At 40.5% G+C, this 22001-nt stretch overlaps 2 protein-coding genes across 4 annotated transcripts in view; one reads left to right on the forward strand and one right to left on the reverse strand.

Moving 5' to 3' along the window:
• The first annotated feature begins 1313 nt into the window (after positions 1 to 1313).
• Rpp38 (ribonuclease P/MRP subunit p38) lies at positions 1314 to 2395 on the forward strand. The gene has a single exon (XM_021242093.2). The coding sequence runs from the start codon at positions 1314 to 1316 to the stop codon at positions 2166 to 2168; it is 855 nt and encodes a 284-aa protein (XP_021097752.1). The 3' UTR covers positions 2169 to 2395.
• Positions 2358 to 22001, reverse strand: part of Nmt2 (N-myristoyltransferase 2) — a 48353-nt gene continuing 28709 nt past the window's right edge. The window contains exons 4-12 of one of the 3 annotated variants that reach the window (XM_004861756.4): positions 17943 to 18061; positions 17755 to 17846; positions 17516 to 17632; positions 16050 to 16220; positions 14743 to 14851; positions 9765 to 9935; positions 7482 to 7649; positions 5379 to 5516; positions 2358 to 5199 (exon numbers count right to left, since the gene is read on the reverse strand). In XM_004861756.4, coding sequence (XP_004861813.1) covers positions 5179 to 5199; positions 5379 to 5516; positions 7482 to 7649; positions 9765 to 9935; positions 14743 to 14851; positions 16050 to 16220; positions 17516 to 17632; positions 17755 to 17846; positions 17943 to 18061 — 1106 coding nt within the window. In that variant the 3' untranslated portion in view covers positions 2358 to 5178. The remainder of the gene's footprint in view (positions 5200 to 5378; positions 5517 to 7481; positions 7650 to 9764; positions 9936 to 14742; positions 14852 to 16049; positions 16221 to 17515; positions 17633 to 17754; positions 17847 to 17942; positions 18062 to 22001) is intronic. The other 2 variants (XM_087207063.1, XM_021242089.2) reach the window with 2 other exon arrangements.

Here is a 22001-nt window from a genome sequence, read left to right on the forward strand (position 1 = left end):
AAAGAACAGAAAATTTAGAAAAACTAGCTATGACTTTGAACAGTGAATCCGTTTCCTCATTCACCCATTCAAGAATTCTACATGACTACTGCGAGAATGAAATAATACACAGAGAAAGTGTTTTAATACATTTGGACACACTGCCTGCCTTGTACATGCACCTTTTAATTGGAGGGGGGGGGCTATTTCCTTTACTTTGGCCAAGTGATTCCCTGTGATTTTCAGTTGAGCCCCAGGAAGGGGAGGAAGAAAACTGAGGAGAAAGAGAATATGCAGTTACCTCTGGGAGGGAGAAACAGGATATGTTTTCTAGACAAGTGGTTTATAACATTTGCCCAACCAGAAGCCCTTGTAGAAGCCCTTGTCTTTCTCCTTAATGAACCAGCATCTTTAAATTTCATTAGATTTCCCAGTTTTCATGAAAGTGCCAATCAGCCTGGAATAACCATGAGAAGAGGGCCATATATGGCTGATGTGTATCAAATATTTTAGAAAGGATACACAGGAAACATAGGGGCCAAATAGTGAGTGAAACTTCCAAACAGATGGAGTGAAAGTGTTACTTGAAATTTGAATCATAGACTGCCGTTTTCAATTTTAAAATGAAACCTGGTTGGTTAATCACTGCAGAGGTCTCGGGCTCTTAAAGATGGCAGTTTCTGTAGATGCCCACAGTCTTGTTCACCACAAGCCTTAATAACCAGAACACCATCTGCTGCTGAAGGTGGACAGAAAGTATTTGCTGAATGAATGGAAGCACAGCTAGACAACAGTTTTGTAAATGCTAAGAAATCTGTAAGATTAAACCATATAGTCACTAAAGTAAACTGGACTTTTTTTCCTGCAGTGCTAGGGAGCAAACCCAGGCCCTCATGCATGCCAGGCAAGCTCTCTGCCACTGAATTACACCTGCATCCCTGAAATGGAAAACAAATAAGTGAACAAATAAGCAATTTCATTATGATTGATGCAGTAATCTAAAACTTTCCATATTGCCTATATATGTAGAAATATAAATTTACATGAAAAAATGAGGAAAATTAAAATAACAATCATCTTTCGTTTTCCTTTTTTGCATTACTAGGGTCAAACCTAGGGCCTTGCACATGCTGGGCAAACCAAAATTACTTAATCTTTTTTTTTTTTTTTTTGGTACTGGGGACAAAATTACTTCATCTTAAAAGAGATCAAGTGGTGCTTGGTTACCTGACTGGGCCTCTGTAATCAGGTTTGCTATAGCTTATCATAAATAGGACGTTTCTGGCTAACATGAATGTTCCATTATTATTTTGCTTCTCTGAAGGGTTTTCAAAATGGCTGCTGCTCCTCAAGCACCAGGAAGGGGTTCTGTTCGTAAGACAAGACCTCTGACTGTGAAGACGTCATTGAGCAACCCATACGTCATCTGCTGGAGCACCCTGGAGAGAGAGGACATGCACTTCATATTACAGACACTTGAGGACAGGTTCAAATCTACTGGACTTCAGAAAATAGAGGATAAAAAGAAAAGGAAAAGGCCACCTCTTACACAAAAGCAAGGCAGAGAAAAATGCAGCCTGGATGCTGGTATGACTGAGGACCTAATGGAGGAAAAGCCTGATGCCAAGCGGCAGGTGTCAGGGTGGACACCCGTGCACGTCAGGAGGCAGCTCGCCATCGGTATTAACGAGGTGACCAGGGCCCTGGAGAGCAGCGATCTGCTCTTAGCTCTTGTGTGTAAGTCAGCAAAGCCTGCTATCATCACCTCGCACTTGATCCAGCTCAGCTTAAGCAGGTCAGTCCCTGCCTGTCAGGTTCCCCGGCTCAGTGAGAGAATTGCCCCTGTCATTGGCTTAAAATGTGTGCTAGCCTTGGGGTTCAGAAAGGGCACCTCAGACTTTGCAGACGAAGTAAGAGCTATCATTCCTCGAGTGCCCAGTTTAAATGTACCATGGTTTCAGGAGAGAATCAAAGATTCTGGAGAAGACAGAGAGACTGAATCTTTGGATGACCAAGACAAAGAGGTTCTGGAAACTTCATGTGAAGACCCCTCAAAACATAAGAGAAAACTTGTTGAAGGGAGGCTAGGTTCTGCTGTAGCCTTACAACCGCTTAAAATAAAGAAACTGATTCCCAACCCTAATAAGATCAGGAAACCACCCAAAAGTAAGAAAACAATTTTGAAGTAATCTTGGAGAAATTTGTCATTTTATGCAATTTGTAAAAGGACACCATGTAAAGAAGCCTTAAAGTGAGCTACATTTACATATATTCTTGGGATCCTGTGTGGTAATGTTCTTTTCAGATGTGTAATACAAGTCTTTGTAACTGTGTGGCACAAATGTACTGAAGCTTAAATACACTAAGTTCAGAAAAAATTAAAGTGAGTATTAAAAGAAATGTTTATTGAAACTAATATCCATGCTCTTGTAAATTCACTGTCTTAGAGGCTGGTACACTGCTTGTTAGCAAGAACATCTGAATGCTACAACACTTAACGTTTTTCTACCAAACTTGGAAAATGAGTCACAGTAGACATGGTTCTGGTTAGTAGTGTCAGTGAAACAACTGGAGAAGCAGTATCAGTTTTAAAGGAAAGATACTAAATGCAAGTAGTACACTGTCCTCAGAAGCAATCACTTTTTCACTTTATGTTGATTTGGCTTTCATTATAGGTAGGTATAGTTGTGGGCTTGTGAGAAAGGCTTGCTATGGACAGAGATGATATTTTAATTAGAACTCGCTCTGTATATAGGTACTTTACTTTCTTGGAAATTTGACATACATAGAGAGCATGATGGGAGCTGGGGGTGAAGGTCAGTGGTAGAGCACGTGCTTAGCATGCGCTTCTGGATTTGACTTCTGGCACCAAATAAACCACAAACAATATGATGATGGTAGTTAGGTAAAGTGTGGCAAGTGGACTAAAACAACAGGATCGTGGATTCTCTGATGTGGATTTAGGTGATGTTAGGTTCTTAAGATTAGGACCCAGCATAGATGCTCTGTTTGATATGTACAACACACAGTTTAGGATTTTTAAAAGGCAGGATGTCTTACACAATAGCCAGGCATGACAATGCATGCCTGTAATCCTAGCACTCAGGAGGCTGAGGCAGGAGGACTGCTTTGAGTTCAAGGCCAGCCTGAACTACATGGCAAGAACATCTCTCCAAAAAAATAAGTATTTCCATTATAGACAGTATAGAACAAGGTGTTTTGTGTTTTTTTTAATCTAACGGCTACTTTATAAACAGTTTTGCTGATTTTCTACTTTAAAAGGTTAACTGGTAATCTGAGTAAATTAGGAATAGGCCAATGTAGTTATTAACTACAGAATTTTAAAACGATCCAGTTACGTGATATGAATTCTGTAACAGCTAGAACATGTAAATGAGTAAGCGATGGGTATATCAGTTTCCTCATGAGGTAAGCTTGTGACAAAATCTCTGGCAATTTTGCAATTGTTTGAAAACCTGTACACAAGACTTTGTCCCATAAAAAATGAGTGGGGATGTAAGTCCTAACTTCAGCTGTGATTCAGGATTAAGTGAAAATCATTTTTACTTCATGCTGGTGTCTCAGAGTCCCAGCGAAGCAGTAGCTTTGCTCCTTGACCTTTCTCCTGTTGGGAAAGAATGGCAGTGTGCCTGGTTTGAATCATCTGAAAGCTGTGCACCACATCTAAGGACTGTGCTAGTCCTGACCACGGGCCCAGGTGTCCCTTCTAGCAGTCCCGGGCACCACAGCCTTGGTTTTCAGTCCTTAGCACAAACCGCGATTCGGAGCCATCCAGTCAGTCTGTCACAACTACCCAGCTTGCCTTTGCAGCATGAAGCCGTAGGTAGTAAGTACCTGAGCAAAAGTGTGGCTGTGTTTCAGTAAAACTCATGGATGCCAAAACTGGGAATTTGTACAATTTTCATGTGTCAAATAATTTATTCTTTTGATGGTTTTCCCCCATTCAAACAAACAAACCCGATTCTTAGCTTGTGGGGTGTATAAAAACAGGCAGTGGGCCAGAATTAGCCCATGGTGATACTCTGGTGGCCTCTCCCTGATATGATTTGTTTCAAAGGGCTACTTAACAAATGAAGGGAATGCCATCGTGTTGTGTAACACAAGTAATTTACTCTGGACTAAACAGTGAGGCACTGGTACAGTAAGAAGTATCTATTTTGTGGTATTTAAGGCCAGTCTATTTGGCCTTGTTTAGCATCTTATTTTCCCTTGGATTACTGGGAGTATATACACATATATACATAGTGAAAGTTTTTCAAATTCTAGGTAAAAACACCAGTAACAAAATTATGAATACTTATTTACAAAGAAGACATTTTCCATTTGCATGACAGTTTTCATGATAAATGAAAAGCATAAAGGAATATGTGCAATTTTGCATAAGTAATGAAACATTCGAACTATCAATGTGCTGACAGCACTAATACATTTCCCAGGCATTAGTTTTAACTTTAGGCTTTTTATTTCCTCGCCCTCACCTTCCTGGGTGTTGCTGACGACATCCTGGAGATGGTGCAGCAGTGGGCAAGTAGCAGGTCATGGGCCTTACGCTGTTTGAGAGAGCACACTCAAGTGTTGCCCCAAAACTTTGCCTTTGAAGTGATCTATGACTTGCTGAAGACCAAAGTACAAATCTGTATATGTACTGGCTTGGCAACTTTGCTTAGGAATAAATGCACTGGCCCCTGTCCATGTTCATACTGCCCCATCTTAGATATCCTCTATGTCAGGGTTCTCCAAGTGGACCCTTTGTTCTGTTACAAATATACCACCATTTAATAAATAGAAGTGCAACAGTTTATCCCCACAAAGCAGCAAAGATTTTCTTACACAATGCTGTGACTTCTGTTTAGTCCATAGAAAAAGAGTCCCATTTCTAGAGAGTGGCAAAATACCTTCTTCACCAAAAGATCTGAAAGTTTGAAAACTAGAGGAATGTGCTCTTTGCACCCTTTCATCCCTCTGACAAGTGGGTAAACAGCAAAATCTGGACAGATTTTAACATTCTAGCTAGAAATGTGTAGTAGAGCTCATACAGGCATTTTTCATTTTTTTCTGATTGTTACTATTTCAGTTTCACTTGTGCTTTTACTTTTCTTTGGAATGGCAGTTCCAGGAATTGTTAAATAGAATATTAACAACTGAGGATGTGAGCGTTGTAGAGATCAGCAGATCCATCTACTGCAGTACAAGGCCAACCTAAATGGAGGGAAGAAATAGAATGATAGCAAGACTTCAAGGCAGAGGAAAATCAAATCCTCATGTGACTCAGTGAGTGAGTGTTTCAAATGCTCTTTATAAAGCCTGAAGGGAAGCAGGCACAGAGCTATCCGAGCAAATCTGCTGTGCTGACGGAGCTTTGACAAAGACTTCCTTACCTTTTCAGAATCTGTTCCTGGACATCTCCAGTTGTACAAGTAATACTGCAAATTGCCATCTCCTACACCAAACTTGAGTTTTTCCAAGAAGGTCTTATTTTCCATCAAATCTAGTGCATTGAATACATCAAATCCTTTCTGCCAATGTAAAAGAGATTTAAAATGTAAAACATCAATGGACTGTAGCATCTTCTATAATATACATTTCAGTGTAATACTTAATTCCTCTACTAACAGACTGCATATGAACTTGCAATGGAGCTTAATGTTTATGGCATATAGTTCCGGTTGGGAATTCAGTTCAAAATTGTTTTCTAATGCTACCAGTGAATCTGATGAAGTCAGCGAGATATTTCAGAAATGCTGAATCAAAAAATGTAGTCTCATAGCTGGCATTTACATACAAATAAGATTTCAGAAACGACTGTGATCCTGGCTCAGAAGGGACAGATGTCTAGATGGTTCCACTTCCAGGTTGTTAATTATTGGCCTAAGTTCCTGACTTAGCTGAAGGTACTGCTGAGGAACCAAAGACTTTAAATGGCACCCTTGTCTTGGGCTGGTACTGGGAGTAAATTTCAGTTTTAATGGTAAAACCTACATTTCTTAGCCAGGCTCGGTGCATGTCTGTAATCCCAGTAGGACAAGTTTGAGGTTAGCCTAGGAAACTTAGCAAGACCTTGTCTCAAGTAAACAAAAAGGCCTGGGGATGTAGCTCAATAGTACAATGCCCCAGGGCTCAATCCCATCCTGCTGACAAATACATAAATTAAATCATTAAATTGTTGGTAATAATACTATGTACAATATGATATGGATGAGGAGGCACATAAAATTTTACTTCTCAGGTTTTTACCTTAAATAACTTACTGATGATGTGGAAGAAGTATGGTAGTTGAAAACAGGAAATCTGAGGATAATGTTGATTTGGCGATTCAAAAGTTACAGATTGGGCCGGGGATTTAGCTCAGCGGTTCCGCCGCCTGCCTCACAAGCACAAGGACCCGAGTTCGATCTCCGGTACCAAAAGTAACAGATTTGTAAAACTTTTCAGTGATCAAATATGAGAAAAGTGCAAGGAAGACAGTTGTTTGGTACTGGGGATCGAACTCAGGTTCTTGAGTTTGTGCGGCAGGTGGCGAAACCACTGAGCTAAATCCCCGGCCCTATGGAAGACATTTTTGATGTACTGTTTCTAATTTCTCATGAGCAATTATTTTTCCACATTCAATGTTTATCAGCACAGTGTACAGTATGTCACCTGATTCAGACTTTTTTGTTTTGTTTTTTTGAGTCAGGGTCTCACTTTGTAGTGCAGGCTGACTTTGAATTCACTATGAAGCCCAGGCTGGCCTCAAACTCATGGCAATCCTCCTGTCTTAGCCTCCTGAGTGTTGCGATTACAGGCGAGCACCACCACACCTGGCTCAAATCTTTTTAAAGGAAAAATGTTTATCTGTGGCAATAATTCAATAAGTATACTAACTTCTACACTGAGGAAACAGAAAAATAACGTAATAAGGTACATTTTGAATTTAATTCCTTTTAAAATTCAGTGACTACCTGAATTAATGAATTTACTGCAGATTATTTACTCATGTATTTTTCTTATATTATGATAGGGTCTTTTTCTGTATTCTTCAGATTATCAGTTTTATGTATTCCTAGTAATCATTAAAAAGTTTCTAATTTGTAGCCTGGCATGGTGGTGCACACCTGTGATCTCAGCACTGAGAGGCCGAGGCAGGAGGACCATAATCAAAGCCCAGCCTGGGCAGCTGAGTGAGACCCTGTCTCCAAAAAAAACAGGAATAAATGTTGGGGATGTACTCAGTGTGAAGGTCCTGGGTTAATCCCTAGTACTACAAATTTTAATTTATAGAAAATGTAGTTTTGCGAAGTTGCAGTAAAATTAATGATGAAAACAGCCACAACAGTTTTAAAAGAAAATCTTAGCAAAATTCTACAAATGACTTGGCAATAGTGTAACAAAGAATGACCTGGGCGAATTCCACCTGCATGGAATAAGACTTCCCCTCTGTTACATCCGCTGGTGTACGTGTGTGGAGAACCAGACAGCACACACAGGAATGAGCTGCTCACCAGCTTGGCTATGATGAGTGCGTCATTCATGAGGTCCAGCAGCGGCGTCTCCGTGTGGATATTGTAGAAGGAGTAGGCAGCTTTGAGGCTCTTATGGGCGGGGTGGTGCATGACCGTGGAGGGGAGCGTGTAGAAGCTGAGGAAGTCAGTCAGCTTTCCACTGGAGCTCTGAGGGGTGAAGGTGACATCCGTAAGGGTCTCCCTGAAAATACTGCAGGCAGCTAACTGTGATCTCTGCCTCGCAGCATAACTTCCTGTCACACAAAAAACAAGTGAGACTTCCTTCTTGAGGGCTCAGTTTGAGCACACTCTATTAAGGGAGGTGGAGGCCAGAAAAGAGCAGAGCTGGAACTTTTGCCAAAGTGCTTGTTGGCGATTTGCATAAAGCTCCCAGAAAGCAGACTATGCTGAAAGGGATGTTTCCTAGGCCAAGTAAGGAGTCAGTTCTCTGTGCTTATCAGTCAGTGATAAAAGCAGGTGCCCTGGGTTTGCAGACATCGGAGCACTAAGGGCTAGAAGGCTGCTTTCTCCCATGAAAGGTGCATGTGTGGTGAGCTAGCCAGCCGTTATTCCAGGGAATGAGCACGCCTTCACCCAGGGCTGCCAACCTGTGGTCATTCAGAGTCTACATTCATCACATTTTCTTGGAAATGAATGACATGAGCTATGAGCCTGTTACTTCCAGGGAAAAACTGGCAGGATTTGTTGCCATGGATAAAACATGAGATTTCTGCATCCTTTACCGTGAGCTACACTATAGACTTCTCTGTGACAAAAGTGATACCCATGCATGTGATTCTTTGATATCACATACTGAAATGTCAGTATTTGAAAGACTTCTATAATTCAAAGAAAGCATTTTCCAGATGACCAATACTTGATGTTCTAAACTCATACACAAGTAAAAGTGTCATTCAAAGGACAAGACATTCCTCAGTGATCGAGCACTTGCTTACCAGGTGTGAGGCCCTTGGTTCAATGCCCAGGACCATAAAGAAAAAAGAAAAGAAACAAAGCACAAGCCAGGCCAGTGGCCGGGCGTGGCGGTACACCCCTGAAATCCCAGCACTTGGGAGGCTGAGGGAGGAGATCACCGAGAGTTTGAGGCCAGCCTGGGCTCCATAGCGAGACCCCATCTCAGAAAACCGAAACAAGCAAACAGCACCAGTGGATTTTCATAGAGAGTAAGGAAATTCACTGACATGATTTTGGATAAGAAAGTATAAATAATTATCTGAAAAGGTTTCTGAAACATTAATTTTCAAATCTTCAATAATTCATGCAAAATATTTTCTTCACATACTTTAACCATTACAATAGAGTGAAAGTAGAAATAGATAATGAGTTGTCTTCTATTAAATCGGACATTAATGAGATTTGCAAAAATGTAAGATGATTCACTAATTTTGTGGTTTGGGAGATATTTTTCATTTAAAATACATGTAATACTTTTAAGTAACATGTAATGGATTTACCATTGTTGTATCATTAAAACATAAAATAACAAATACCAGAATTTAAAATTTTGAATATGGTAAGTATTTATAGATAGTTTGTCAGAAAGTGAAGGAGACCTGTGATGAAAACATTTAAGCGCTGCAGACCAGCTACATGCAGGTCTGTGTACCAAGATGGCTGCTCCTGCATTGTTTTAGAAATAAAAATTTAGATTGCTCAGTTCTTCAGAAATGTCCTGCCTGCCCCTGCCTTGGCTTCCTCCATTACTGCCCAATCTGGGCCTGAGATCTCCCGTCCCAGTGCTGAGTAAAGACTTCTGTGTGGAACTGCTGTCAACAGACCACTAGGGTTGCTTCCAACTGGCCCATTCCACTTCTCTCTTTCAAGTATTTACTACATTAAACCTCAACTTCTCAACTCAATCCCTCCTGAGCCTCCAAGTGAGATATCATCTTAACAAATTCCAGATTTTGTTTTAAAAAAAAAAGCTTTAAGCCAGGTGTGGTGGTGAACTCTTGCAGGCTGAGAGGTGAACTCTGGGAGGCTGAGCTAGGATTCCAGGTTCGAGCCCAGCCTGAGTAGCTTAGCAACTTAGCAAAATCCTATCTCAAAAAACAAAGAGGGAGGAATAGGGCTCAGTGTGAAGATCCTGGACTCAATCCCCAGTGATGAAGGGAAAAAAACCCCATTTGTGTCCAAGAGTAGAAACTGTAAAAAGATGTGGCTTCTCCACCTCGTGGGGGAAGAGGAAAGACACTGGCACTTTACTGTCTTCCTGGAAAGGAAGTGTTTCCGTCCTTTTCAGTATTATTGCTTTATCTTTACCTCTACTACAAATGTGTCAATGATATGCTCCCGAGGAAGGAACCAGTGGGCCACTTCCTCTTCATCCATCACTGGAGCCAGATGGAACTGCTTCAGGTAACTGTTGATTAATTCTTGAACTGCTTTGATATCTTTTGGTTCCATCGGTCTCAAGCCTGAGGTCTTTGTAACCTTGTTAGAGGGAAAATAAAACAAACCAAGAAGTTTAAACATAAGAGGAATAAAACTACTTTTTGCTCAAACTGTGTTCTGCAGACTCTCTGGATCAGCATTACATAGGAGCTTATTAAACTGCAGAATCTGAGCCCTGCCCCAAACCTCATGAACCAGTATCTGCAACTTAGCAAGCTTCCCTGCTGACCTGTATACCAATTAAAGTTGGAGAAGCAATGGTTTAAAACATGCTAGACAATGCATCCTGGGTTCTCTTCAGAAGCAGGTCTTGCCCATGACCCAAAGAAATCAAAGGGAACATTACAAGTTGATTTATATATCAATGCCAAGAATTTTATGATCTTGATATGATAAGGCATGCACAACTGCACGACTTCTGGAGATTTGCTTTAAACTACCAAATGTGACATTTTGAAGTCACAGCTGAGAAACTTATTTTGTCTATGAAAAAGATGTTGTGATTTTGTTCTCTTGAACAAAAATAATAGAGTTAATCATGCTGGTCAAAATGGAAAGGCAAATATTTAAAAGCCAGGTATTCTCTAAAGGTGCCTGGCTGCCAAGTACTAAGCTTGGCTTTGGGGACGTATCTTTTGATAAAAAAAGGTTATGAGAGTAGGCATTTTAATCACCACCACAGAGCTTGATATTTTAAAATAAGGCCAGAGGAATAAAAAGCCTACAGGTCAGGACAGGTCCCCATTTGAATTTTCTCAACTGCTTGAGAAATGCTCAAATGCTCCTGACATCACTTTGGCTCAGTACATCTGTCCAGCATCAGGAAACTTCAGACTGGATGTGAAGAAGCCCAACAAACCAAAATTAAAAACAAATGTAGTGGTTTTTTGCTATAAACTTGGTATTTTTATCACCTTGGAAAAATACTGAATACATTTTTGGAGATAAATAACATATAAATATTGCTACTGTACTTTTCCTGCCCTCAATGATTTATAAATATATTTTAAAACCTTCTGTAGAATTAAATCATAATCCCCTGCAGGCCCCTAGATAAAAGTCCATGGTAGAAAACAGGTGTTTATCTGGAGTGCTAGCTCTGATCAACTGTGGGTACCTATGCTGAGGTTTCAAAGGTTCGGGGGTTTCACTGCCTGCTGCGCAAGCGCAAGGACCCGAGTTCGATCCCCGGTACCAAAAAAACTCAAAAAACAAAAAACAAAGGTTTGGGGACTCAGGGCTGATGAATGATCAGTGTAGGGGAGGGGACACATGCTTTATATTTACAGATCCAACAGTTCTGTTTCACTGGGGACCTTTCAATGATGATTATGTAATTTATTTATTTATTTTTTTTGGTACTGGGGATCGAACTCAGGACCTTGCACTTGCCAGGCAGGCACAGTGCCACTGAGCTACATCCCCGGCCCAATTATGTAATTTATAATGATATAGTACCAAAGCTAACATGCCATTTAATCTAAATTAAGAGAACCTGTGTCCGTAACATTTCACAGGTAACTCAAACAGCGCTTTTAGTCTTTTTGTGGCTCTCAAAACTGAGTCACGGGCTGGGATTCAGCTCAGTGGCGCTGCGCCTGCCTTGCAAGTGCAAGGTCCTGAGTTCGATCCCTGGTATTGCAAAAAACAAACAAACAAACAAAAAAAACCCCAAAACTGACTCAACAATAGTTAGTTCCCAGTTGGAAATAAATAAATATGCATTTAAAAATCCTAATAAAATGACCAAAACCACACAAAATATACATGTACAAGCATTCTGTAAGCATTTATAAATTATCTTCTGCAATGAGGCAGATTCTGCTTGATCAAATAACATTTTTTTTCGTTACTGGTTCAGAAACAATAATATCAAGCAATTAGATGAATAAAAACAGCAGGACATTTGCTATCTGTTAATGGAGAACATTCAGAAATGAGAAAGTTTGCCAAATTCTATCTAAAGCAGATATTTTCTGAAGCACAATTCTCACTCACTAAGTATTCACACTGTGAAATCACCCTAAACATGCCGTTTGCCCAGCCCAGTGGACACCCTCTTTCTTTTTGAGACAAGGTCCTGCTGAATCACTGTGTTACCCAGAATGGGCTTGAGGCTGCAATCCTCTTCCTCAGGGTCCTGGGGTTACAGGCCTAAGCCACCACTCCCTGCTGTCCAGTGGACATCCTTACAGCAAGGGTTCTTAGATGTTTCAGCCTCCCAACCCTCAACAGTCTTAATGATTGAGTACTCTAAGAGCTTTCCTCATGTAGGTCTACATGTCTATCCTTATAGTATTAGAAATGAAACTAAGAACATTTAAAAACAAAAGAACACACAAGTACACCTCCACAGCCTCTGGGAGACTGTTCAGTACACTCCTACGAGGACGAAGTGAAATATGCAAATTATATTTTAGTGTTATTATGGAAATATTGTTGACTTCACAGATTCAAAGACCTTAGGAGCTTTCAGGGGTGCTTGGGCCATACTTTGAGAACTGCAATTTTAGGTCTCAGAAGGTCAGAAAGATAGGCAGCAGGATTTAGATGAGGGAGACTCCGTGAAACCTGTTTGGCCAAACAGGTAGAAAGTATCATTAACTTGGGAATTTACAAACATTTCAAACAAGTGTTTACAGGAGCACTAAACCAAAAAAGAACACCAGCATGTATCAGCTATTAAAAACAAAATTAAGGACCTAGAAATGTGGGAAAATACTCACTTTTGCTGGCAGGCAATGGCTAAAAAAAAAAAAAAAAATCTATGGAAGAATGAAACCAATGTCAAAATGTGACAAAAACTATAGCTGTTGTCTTCCGGAAGAAGTAGAAACTTAAGCTTTGATAAAAACTAAGGTTTAGTATAACTAGATAGGGTGAAGCATCATGTTTGTAAGAATTAAATGAAAACCAAACATTTCCTGTAACAGAAAATTTTATGTTTCATAAGCAAATTATAATCTGAATCATATGTACTTCCCAGGACCTAATCCACGTTCATTACTTGCTGCACTCTAGGTATATTGAAAAGTCTGCTTTAAATGTATAAGGAAATTAGCTCCAAAGACTGAGTAAAACAACTGTCAAGCTATATGGTGTGAGAGCCCAGATTCCACAGCAGAGAAGCAAGCACTGTTTACAGTTATTTACATGATTTAAAAAGGAACAGCAATATATGCTGAACACAAAAATATCTAATGCTGCTGAACACAGATTAGCTAACATATCTCAGGGCCTGTCTGGGTAAGCAGACCCTTCTTGCAGCACAAACCTAGGACACTGGTAGACTAATCTGATCCCTGCTTTTTATCTACTTCACACTCCTTTACCTTTTAGGTCACTTACACACACAAAGTCCAACTTTGTTTGGAAATACTCAACTCCAACTAAAAAAGTACAAAAACACTGAAGGATAGGGAGACATGGGAAGATGTGCTCTGGGAAAACCTACTAGTTTAGAGACCAGCAGCTAACAGTGTGGCACGGTAGGTCTGACCCTACCTACAGACTCGATGTGTCATCCTTGTGTTTCAACGTCCTTCTGTGTGGTGGGACTAACAGTCTGCCCTTTCCTGACTATTAGGGACAGTAAATCAGATTATGGGTGTTAAAAGTTCAGTGTGATGCCAGCCCCAATAAATGTTAACTCCTATATTTAGAAGTCCTCAAGGAAGATATAAAGTGGAAACAGTAATAATGAATCAGAAAATGAGACTGAGCCATAGAGAAAAGTTATATTCAACCAGGTTCTTTTCATGCTGAATGGTAGGAAACTCCTCGCTAATGATTTGATGGCTAGCAGTGGCTTCACTCATCGGGGCTCACAGGAGGGACTGTGGTGTCTCGTATTGCTGGGGTGTTCAGCTTTTAACTCAGCAGGCAGACTCCTGGCATCTGCTGTCAGCACCTTCCAAGTTTTTAATGTCTGCCCTTTCTTCTCCTTTGCTCTCTCCTTTCCACACCCAAAGCAGGGGACCCAACTCGGTGGTGCCTGCATCCCTGCCCCACAGAACCTGGGCAAGAAGAAATGTGTTTTAAGCTGTTCACTTTGCGATAAATAATATACCATCCAAGCCACAAATAAAGCGAAGACTGGAGAACACATTTAAACTTTTCACTCTTAAGACAGAGAGCTTTTCCTATTAGCAGTATAAGAGCTTTAAAAGATGGTAATTTACTGAGATATTATTTCTTGTCCCTGAATCTCTCCTCTAAACTCAACTCCTTACTTCTGTAAGAAATCAGGAGCAGCCTAATCTTTTCCCCTCTCTTAACAGACAATACTGAAAATTTCAAAACTTATTTTTCTAGGAGCCGAGGATTTAGCTCAGTGGTTTCGCCGCCTGCTGCACAAGCACAGGGACCTGAATTCGATCCCCGGTACCCCCCCCCCACCCAAAACAAACAAAAAACATAAAACTTACTTTTCTTACATTCAATCTCTTCCAATTATAAACTGAAGAATTTGAAGAATCTTAAAAACAAAACAAAAGCCAAGTGTGGTGGCGCATGCCTGTAATTCCAGCACTTGGGAGGCTGAGACAGGAAGACTGCTGAGTGTGACACCAGCTTGGGCTACATAATGAGTTCAAGATCACCCTGAACTATGTAGCAAGACCCTGTCTCAACAAAACAAAACAAAAAAGCCCAACGCAAAGCAAAATGGGGTTTCTAAATGAACCCTCTACTCTCCCAGCTTCTGAGTTCTTTCCAGTCTTTCTAGCTACATATTCCTTTCCTCAGAGCCATGAGTCCGTTTTTAGACGGCTGCAAAAAAATGCTTTTCTGCATTAAAAGCTTTGGTTGTTACAGCTTCAAAAAACTGCAGATCATTCTTACTTACATCCGGCAGTCTGTAAAGCTTCATTGTTCTCTGTAATGTCATATTTCTACTCAAGTGAGAAAACTTCACTTCTACCAATTTTCTGGGGTTTAGGGATCGATGCCAGTATCTGGAATACAATAAAGGTTTTAAAATCTAATTGATTTCTCCCTGTACATGTCTTCACTCTGTCTTATCTCAGCTGTTCAGAAGTATTTACTCAATACTTATGCTACACCCGGCACAGTGGTGGACGCTGGCCCTCTTCCTATGTAGTAATTTCAGCAGTTGATTTTTCTCCTCTGAAATGTCCTACATTCCTATTTAAGTGCTGTTATAGCTTATGACCTTTTGTCTCTATCACTAAAGAGGAATCATAAAACTTCAAGAGAAATATTAATCAATCCTTCTTAGGTAGGCAAGTATTTAATGACAGTTGTGATTTTTCTAAGGTTGATCCAAAAAAATATAAGACCATGAAAATATTTACCCTAGTATGTAGTTTTTAGTTCAGTAGGATACACATCAAGAAAAACAACTTTCTGAGAAACTACCTTGAATTTCTTAAGTGATTCCAGTTTGGGCAATGGGATAAATGATTTATATTAACACATACCTGTGGTGTATTTTTCCTTATTTATGAATTTCTTTAATTACAGACTGTAGTAATTTTATAATTTTACCTTTTATATTATGTTTATTTGATGTTTCATCCTTTTGAGTCAATAAAAATAGTGGAGGGTGATAACTCTGATGTTTTAGAACAGGTTACTCCAGTGGTAGTCTGATTACTCTCTTACTGAAATAACCTTCAAAAGCCTGTGATAGAATCAAGGAAGCCACACAAACAGAACTTAAGCTTTCTTCTGACTCTGAGCAAACAACCATATCTGAGGCTTTCAACTGATGTTCAACAGGTTTTTGGAGAAGTTTAGCAGTGCTGCAAACCAAGGCAGAAAAGTGAGTTTACAGATGGAAACAAAAAGTATGACACTGGTCTTTTTGAGATCACAATGCCCTACATTTCTCCAGGTATATACAACAGTTGTCTTTCAAGTGGAATAAAAACAGAAATATATATCCAGTACCATTAGCAGAAAAATGTTAATTTATTTTTAGTCACCAAGTGGCTCCATGATGTATGGGGGCAAATTCTGGACTCTGTGGTTCTAGGTTCTGGTCTCCATCTCTGCCACCAACAAAGTCCATAATTCCCAGTCAGCCAAAATCCGTCCTGCTATATCCAAGAAGAGTACAACTTCTAACAGGAAGGATGCTTGACATGTTTGGCAAAGGGAGGCTTGTAGTAGGGATGTGGTAACCATTACCTGCACGTGGCCACGGGCTTAGGAAGGACCACTCCAGCAGTGTACACAGCCTGGAAGATTCCTTCCAGGTTCACTCTTCTGGTTATTTCTCTAATTAACACTGGGGCTACGCGCTTTGATCTCAATTTCTTATGAACACAAAGAAAGTTGATTTCTACCATCCTCTTAACACTAAGAAACAAAGATGTCGAAAATTAGGGCCAACACAAGATGAGCACATTTTAAAAACGACATTATCCATAAAATGTCAAAGGATAAGAATGTTGAAGACATCCTTTAACAATATTTAAGGAAAACATTTCACAAAATCAGACTGAAACATTATTTGCCATTACTCCTCTGCCACAATGAATATAACTCTAGGCATGGCAGCCAAACTTCTTTGTTCTAAATAAATTTTAAGACTGATCTTTTTTATAAGTTTTCATTTTAGAAATTGGGTCAAATGTGCCTCAAAGTTTCTGTTTTTCCCAGTAGCATGTATAATTGTGGTGATAACTGGTGCAGACTTGAAAAAGATGTTGCTCTGAAGCAAGATACAAATCACCAAGACCCATGAGAGGGGATATGACTAGAGCAGAGCTGGTGTCTGACTGAGCAACAATAAACCTTCAAAAAGCTTCAAGGCCATGTCCAGCTCTGCCTCCACATATGCAGGCCTTTCTTTTTTTAGCACCCAGTATTCCCCAAGATCACATGCATTTGTCAACAAATAAGCTAACCTAATACATGGGATGGCACATATATATATTACACATTAGATCTTTGCTCTTCATAGCTGGATCTTAGACTTTCTGAGTTGGAAATCCAGAGCAAAAATGCAACACATTTATTCTATGGAGATAAACTCTTCATCCCTCATAAAATTCTAACTAATTTTTTCCCCCAGAAATAAATCAGAAATGCCTGTTTATGGCTATTTCAACAATACACATGTACTATATGTATATGTGTATGTACATAATACATATCCGTGTTCATGTATGAGACTGAGAGTCATAAAAAGAAAACCAGGGGCCAGGGATTTAGCTCAGTGGTTTCACCGCCTGCTGTGTAAGCACAAGGACCGGAGCTCGATCTCTGGTACCAAAAAAAAAGAAAACCAGAAAGACAAAGAGAGGGAAGGAGTAAAGAGGGATAGATGGAGGAATGGACAGAGGTAGTTGTCCTTTTTCTTTTTAAAAAAACCAATAAATTTAACTTTTATGTTAAAAAATAGGTTCAGTGCAAAATTGAGCAGAGTCCCCATATAGCCTCTGCCCATCAAACTGACAGCTGGCAGTGAGCATTTTTTTTTTTTTTGGTACTGGGGATCACACTCTGGACTTTGAGCTTGCAAGGCAGGAGCTGGAACCACTGAGTTAAATCCTCGGCCCCTGGCACTGAGTAATTTTTAAAAGCCTACTCGAATGCAATTCTTGGAAAAGAAATACACAGAACTGACACAGACAAGCCTTAACTCACACCTGTCATAAATCCGGATGTTGGCTGGGATGGCACTTATGAATCCTACTAGTTTCTTATTTGAAGACACTCTGACCCCACAGTGCCACTGTAGGAGCCAGGCTGGGGGACGCAGAGCCCTGAAGTCAGGGAAGACAAGAAAAACAAGCACTAGTTAGTGTCTGAAAAAGACCCACGAAAAGACCCAAGACCTCCCAGCCCAATGGGCCTCTCAATAGTTCACATGACCAGTAGGACATACCACAACAGGAACTCCGGCGAATAGTCGAAGCGGAACATGTTGTCATCATCTTCTACATAATTCTCATTTAACAATGTGTATAGCTCCTTGAGCTACAATATAAAACAAGCATCCTGTCGATGGTGCTCAGGACCAAGTCAGAAGCAATTTTTGTGAATGCAGGTGTTGAAGCAAAGAGTTTTACTCACCACCTCCGCATTACTCAAGTCTAAAGTGTCCCACATAAAACCCTGTGGCAAAGAATACGGTTCTTGACGTACATTGTCTTTGTCTGGCTCAATTGCACCATGAGAAGTTATGATTTCATCTGCAGAGAGAGACAGAAAGAAATACAAAAGGAGAGGATATTAAATTACAGAGTATTCTGACAATCCCAAAAGATCAGCAACATAAACACAATCAGATACAGGGCACTCTAGTTTCATGTAATCTTTGAAAATGTGCTATTATTTCAGCTTCCTGTGAGCTGAAACAGGAAAGGTAGGCAGTGATGTGGAATGACTCTTTCACCAGTTAAATCAAAGGGGAATTCATCTGTCACCCAGCAACAAAGACAATGTTGTGAAATGCTAGGGATTTCCCAGCCTCAACCCAAGGTTGCAGATTCACTGCAGAGCAACACTGGGAGAAATGCAGGTTTGGTACATCAGCCTTAGAAATGCTCACCTTTTTTGCCCAGGGATGAACCTCGGTGGTAGAGCACTTGTCTGGTGTGCTTGAGGTACAGGGCTCAATCCTTAGCATCAAAGAAAAAAATTTATACTACATTTCCACAAACCAAGGACAGGAACCTCCAATTCCTCCCAGTAGCAAAATCTAAAATTAATTTCAAGGCCAGCTACTTCTCCATCTGTACTGCTAGAAATGTAGTTGAAGCCAAGTGTGGTACAAGTCTCTAGTGATTCCCTCTGCAGAGCTTTCCACGTACCTGAGAAAAACCCCGGCTGCTACGTGCCTCACAACTCCTTGTGCCCTCCCTGCCCTGCTCCCAGTGCTCTGGCCACACTGCTCTCTCCAGCTCAGGGCCTTACTGTGCGTTCCCTCTGCTGAAGCCCTGTCCTTGGTCATCACATGGACGATCCTTGCGAAGGTCTTAGTTTTTCACAGCATCTGGCTAAGCATCTGGCTATGCATCCCTGGCTAAAGCCTTTTCCTACCTAAAATACGTGCTCCCTCTAGTCCTTGGCTGGCCACCACTTGTCCTAATTTGCCACTACTGTTTCCAGGGTATTTAGTAACAGATTTTCAGCAAACATCTGCTGAGTGAAGGGTTTCAGGGCCCAGTTCTTCCCATCACAGAACCTCTCTACAAGTAGATGTCACAGGGTCTATACCAGATCCAATCTCTCTGATCTAATCCCCTACCTTAATTACTCTTGTGTTATGGTTTGGATCCAAACTGTCTCCCCCAAAAGCTCATGTGTGCAGAGATGGAAGGTGATGAGATCACAGACATTAACCTCATCAGTGGGTTAGTCCACTGATGAGCTCATAGCTGAATGTGCCATTAGAAGGTGGGGCCTAGTTGGAGGAGGTAAGTCACAGGGGGGTGCCTTTGAAGTGTATTATTTTTTTCTCTGGCTCTTTCTTGCTCTCTGTGTGCTGGCTGCTATGAGTGAGCATGAGCAGCTTTATTTCCTCACCATTCCTTTTTGCCATGATGTTTCTGCTCTGAAGCCAACAGCATGGACTGATCCTCTGAAACCACGAGCCAAAATAAACCTTTCCTCCTGTAAGTTGTTTATATCAAGTATTTTGGTCACAATGATAAAAAACTGACGTACCTCATCTTCACTGACTTCAAGTCAGCCCAAGTGGCCAAATTCCTAGTCCCTCCCATACGGAGTCCCTTGTGACCACTGCTTAACACTTGGCTCTCAAACAATATCCCTGGGATGGTCCCAAGCCAGTAGCTATGAAAAGCTGGGTGTATTTGGATTGAACTGGGACAACTTCTGGATGGCCAGAAATGGGCAGGCAAAGGCTCCTTGATTTCCAAATGTTGCCGCCAACCTCAGATTCACTCCTTCCCCATCAACCTGGCTTCCCTCATCTATTGTGGCCTCTGACTGAACTGCGATGTGCACTAAGAGTTCTAGAAAGTGGAGAATCAAGCAAGAATTTACAGGGAGGAGCAAAGTAGGGTGAACTACTTCCCAAAGAGGAGCCTGGGGTTCAGTGCTAGCTGGTAGTGGTTGTTCCATAACATGGGCCAGCAGCTTGATTACAGCATTCAACCGTTTACATAAATACATTTAGATTGATAGATCTAGACTCCCTTAGCTAACAGTAATTCAGTTCAGAGCTACTCAAAATCCCATAAATTCATGCTAAAGAATCTTCTTTCATTATTAAACATAGTTCTACAACCTGAAAGAAAAGACAAGCAAAGATCTGTTTTCTCTTTCTTTCTTGGCACTGCTGGGACGGAACCTAGGGCTTCAAACCTTCACATCCTATCGCTGAGCTACATCCTACCCTTTTCTCTGCTTTCTTCCTCAGTCAGAAGCTTGTTCCTTTTAAGATACTGGGGAAGGTTTGGGTAAGAAAGGACCTGTGGTTTTAAAAAGTTCAAGAATTTTTTTTTGTATTAAATTCTTTTATTGGTACATTGTAGGTATACAACACAATTACATCTCTCATTGGGAATTGTACCTTTACATGATGCATCTTGGTTCTTATTTCTTCCCCATTCCTAGCCCTCCCTTGACCCCCTCCACCCTTCCCTACTTACAAAGACTTTATTTCCATTTTTTCCATTTCTCATCATTTTTCCTTTCCCTTCTTTCCTTTCCCCTGCCCCTCCCACTACCCCTACCCCTTTGGACCTTTTCTTCCTATTTTACATTATCGATTATTCATTCTAATCATTGGAACATTTTAGGTATACAACATAATGACATTCATCATTGGAAATTTGCACCTTTACATAGTCTCTCATGGTTCTTATTTTTCACCCTTGCCCAGCCCTCCCTTCAACCCCTCCAGTCCTCCCTATTTACAAAGATTTTGTTCCTATTTTTCCATTTTCTCATATTAATCCCATTCCCTTCTATCCTTTCCCCTAGCCCTCCCACTTCCTTCCCCTTTGCCCCTTTTCTTCCTATTTCACATTACCTATTATACATTTAGTCCTTATTTACACTTTCAGTTTCTCACACTAGAGAAACTATTCAGTATTTATTCACGTGTGTCCTATTTATTTCACTTAAGAGTATTGCCTCAATGTGTATCCACTTAGCTATAAATGTCTCTAATTTCTCATTTTTTATGGCTGAGTAGTACTCCATTTTATAAAAAACCCACATTTTCTTTATCCAGTCTCCAGTTGATGGACATTTGGGCTGTTTCCAAGTTTTAGCTATTACAAACTGCACTGCTATGAACATGGGCGCACATATATCACTGTGGTATGATTCTTTTAATTCTTTGGGGAAGATCCCCAGCAGTGGAATAGCGGGGTCAAATGGGACTTCCAGTCCTAGTTCTTTGAGGTATCTCCATACTGATTTCCACAGTGCTTGCACCAGTCTACATTCCCACCAGCAGTGGAGCAGGGTTCCTCCTTCCCTACAGCCCTGCCAGCATTCATTATTGGTTGATTTCATGATAGCAGCCATTCTTTCTGGAGTGAAATGGAATTTCAGCGTTGTTTTCATTTGCATCTCTCAAATGACCAGTGATGTTGAACATTTTTTCATGTATTTATTTGCTATTTCTACTTCTTTGTCTGAGAAATGTCTGTTCATTTCAGATGCCCATTTTTGGATTGGGTCTTTAAATTTGGGAGGTCTGATCTTTTTAAGTTCTTTATAGATTCGAGATAGTAGACCTTTGTCTGAGGAAGAGCAGGTGAAGATTTTTTCCCGCATTGTGGGTTGTCTCTTCACACTGCTGGTGGTTTCTCTTGCTGTGCAGAAGCTTTTTAATAAGAAGAGATCCCACTTGTTGACTGTTTGTGCTACTTCATGGGCAACTGAGGTTTTGTTCATAAAATCTTTTCCTACACCGATGTCTTCAAGGGTTCTACCTAACCTCTGTTCCAACTGGGTCAGAGTTTTGATTTTAATATTTAGATCTTTAATCCATTTTGATTTTAGTTTAGTGCATGGTGAGAGATACAGGTCTAGTTTTAATCTTTGGCAAGTTGAAGCCCAATTTTTCCAGCACCATTTATTAAAGAGGCTATCTTTCCTCCAGTGAGGGTGTTTGGCTCCTTTGTCGAAGATGAGATGGCTGAGTGTGTC

The sequence above is a fragment of the Heterocephalus glaber genome, unplaced genomic scaffold, assembly GCF_053883595.1.
Source record: "Heterocephalus glaber isolate CG9 unplaced genomic scaffold, H.glaber_assembly_v1.0 deba00000738, whole genome shotgun sequence".
NCBI classification, from domain to species: Eukaryota; Metazoa; Chordata; class Mammalia; order Rodentia; family Bathyergidae; genus Heterocephalus; species Heterocephalus glaber.

Excerpts from the sequence above, each read along its gene's own strand:
- Rpp38 (XM_021242093.2), top strand. The coding sequence starts at position 1,314 with ATGGCTGCTGCTCCTCAAGCACCAGGAAGGGGTTCTGTTCGTAAGACA.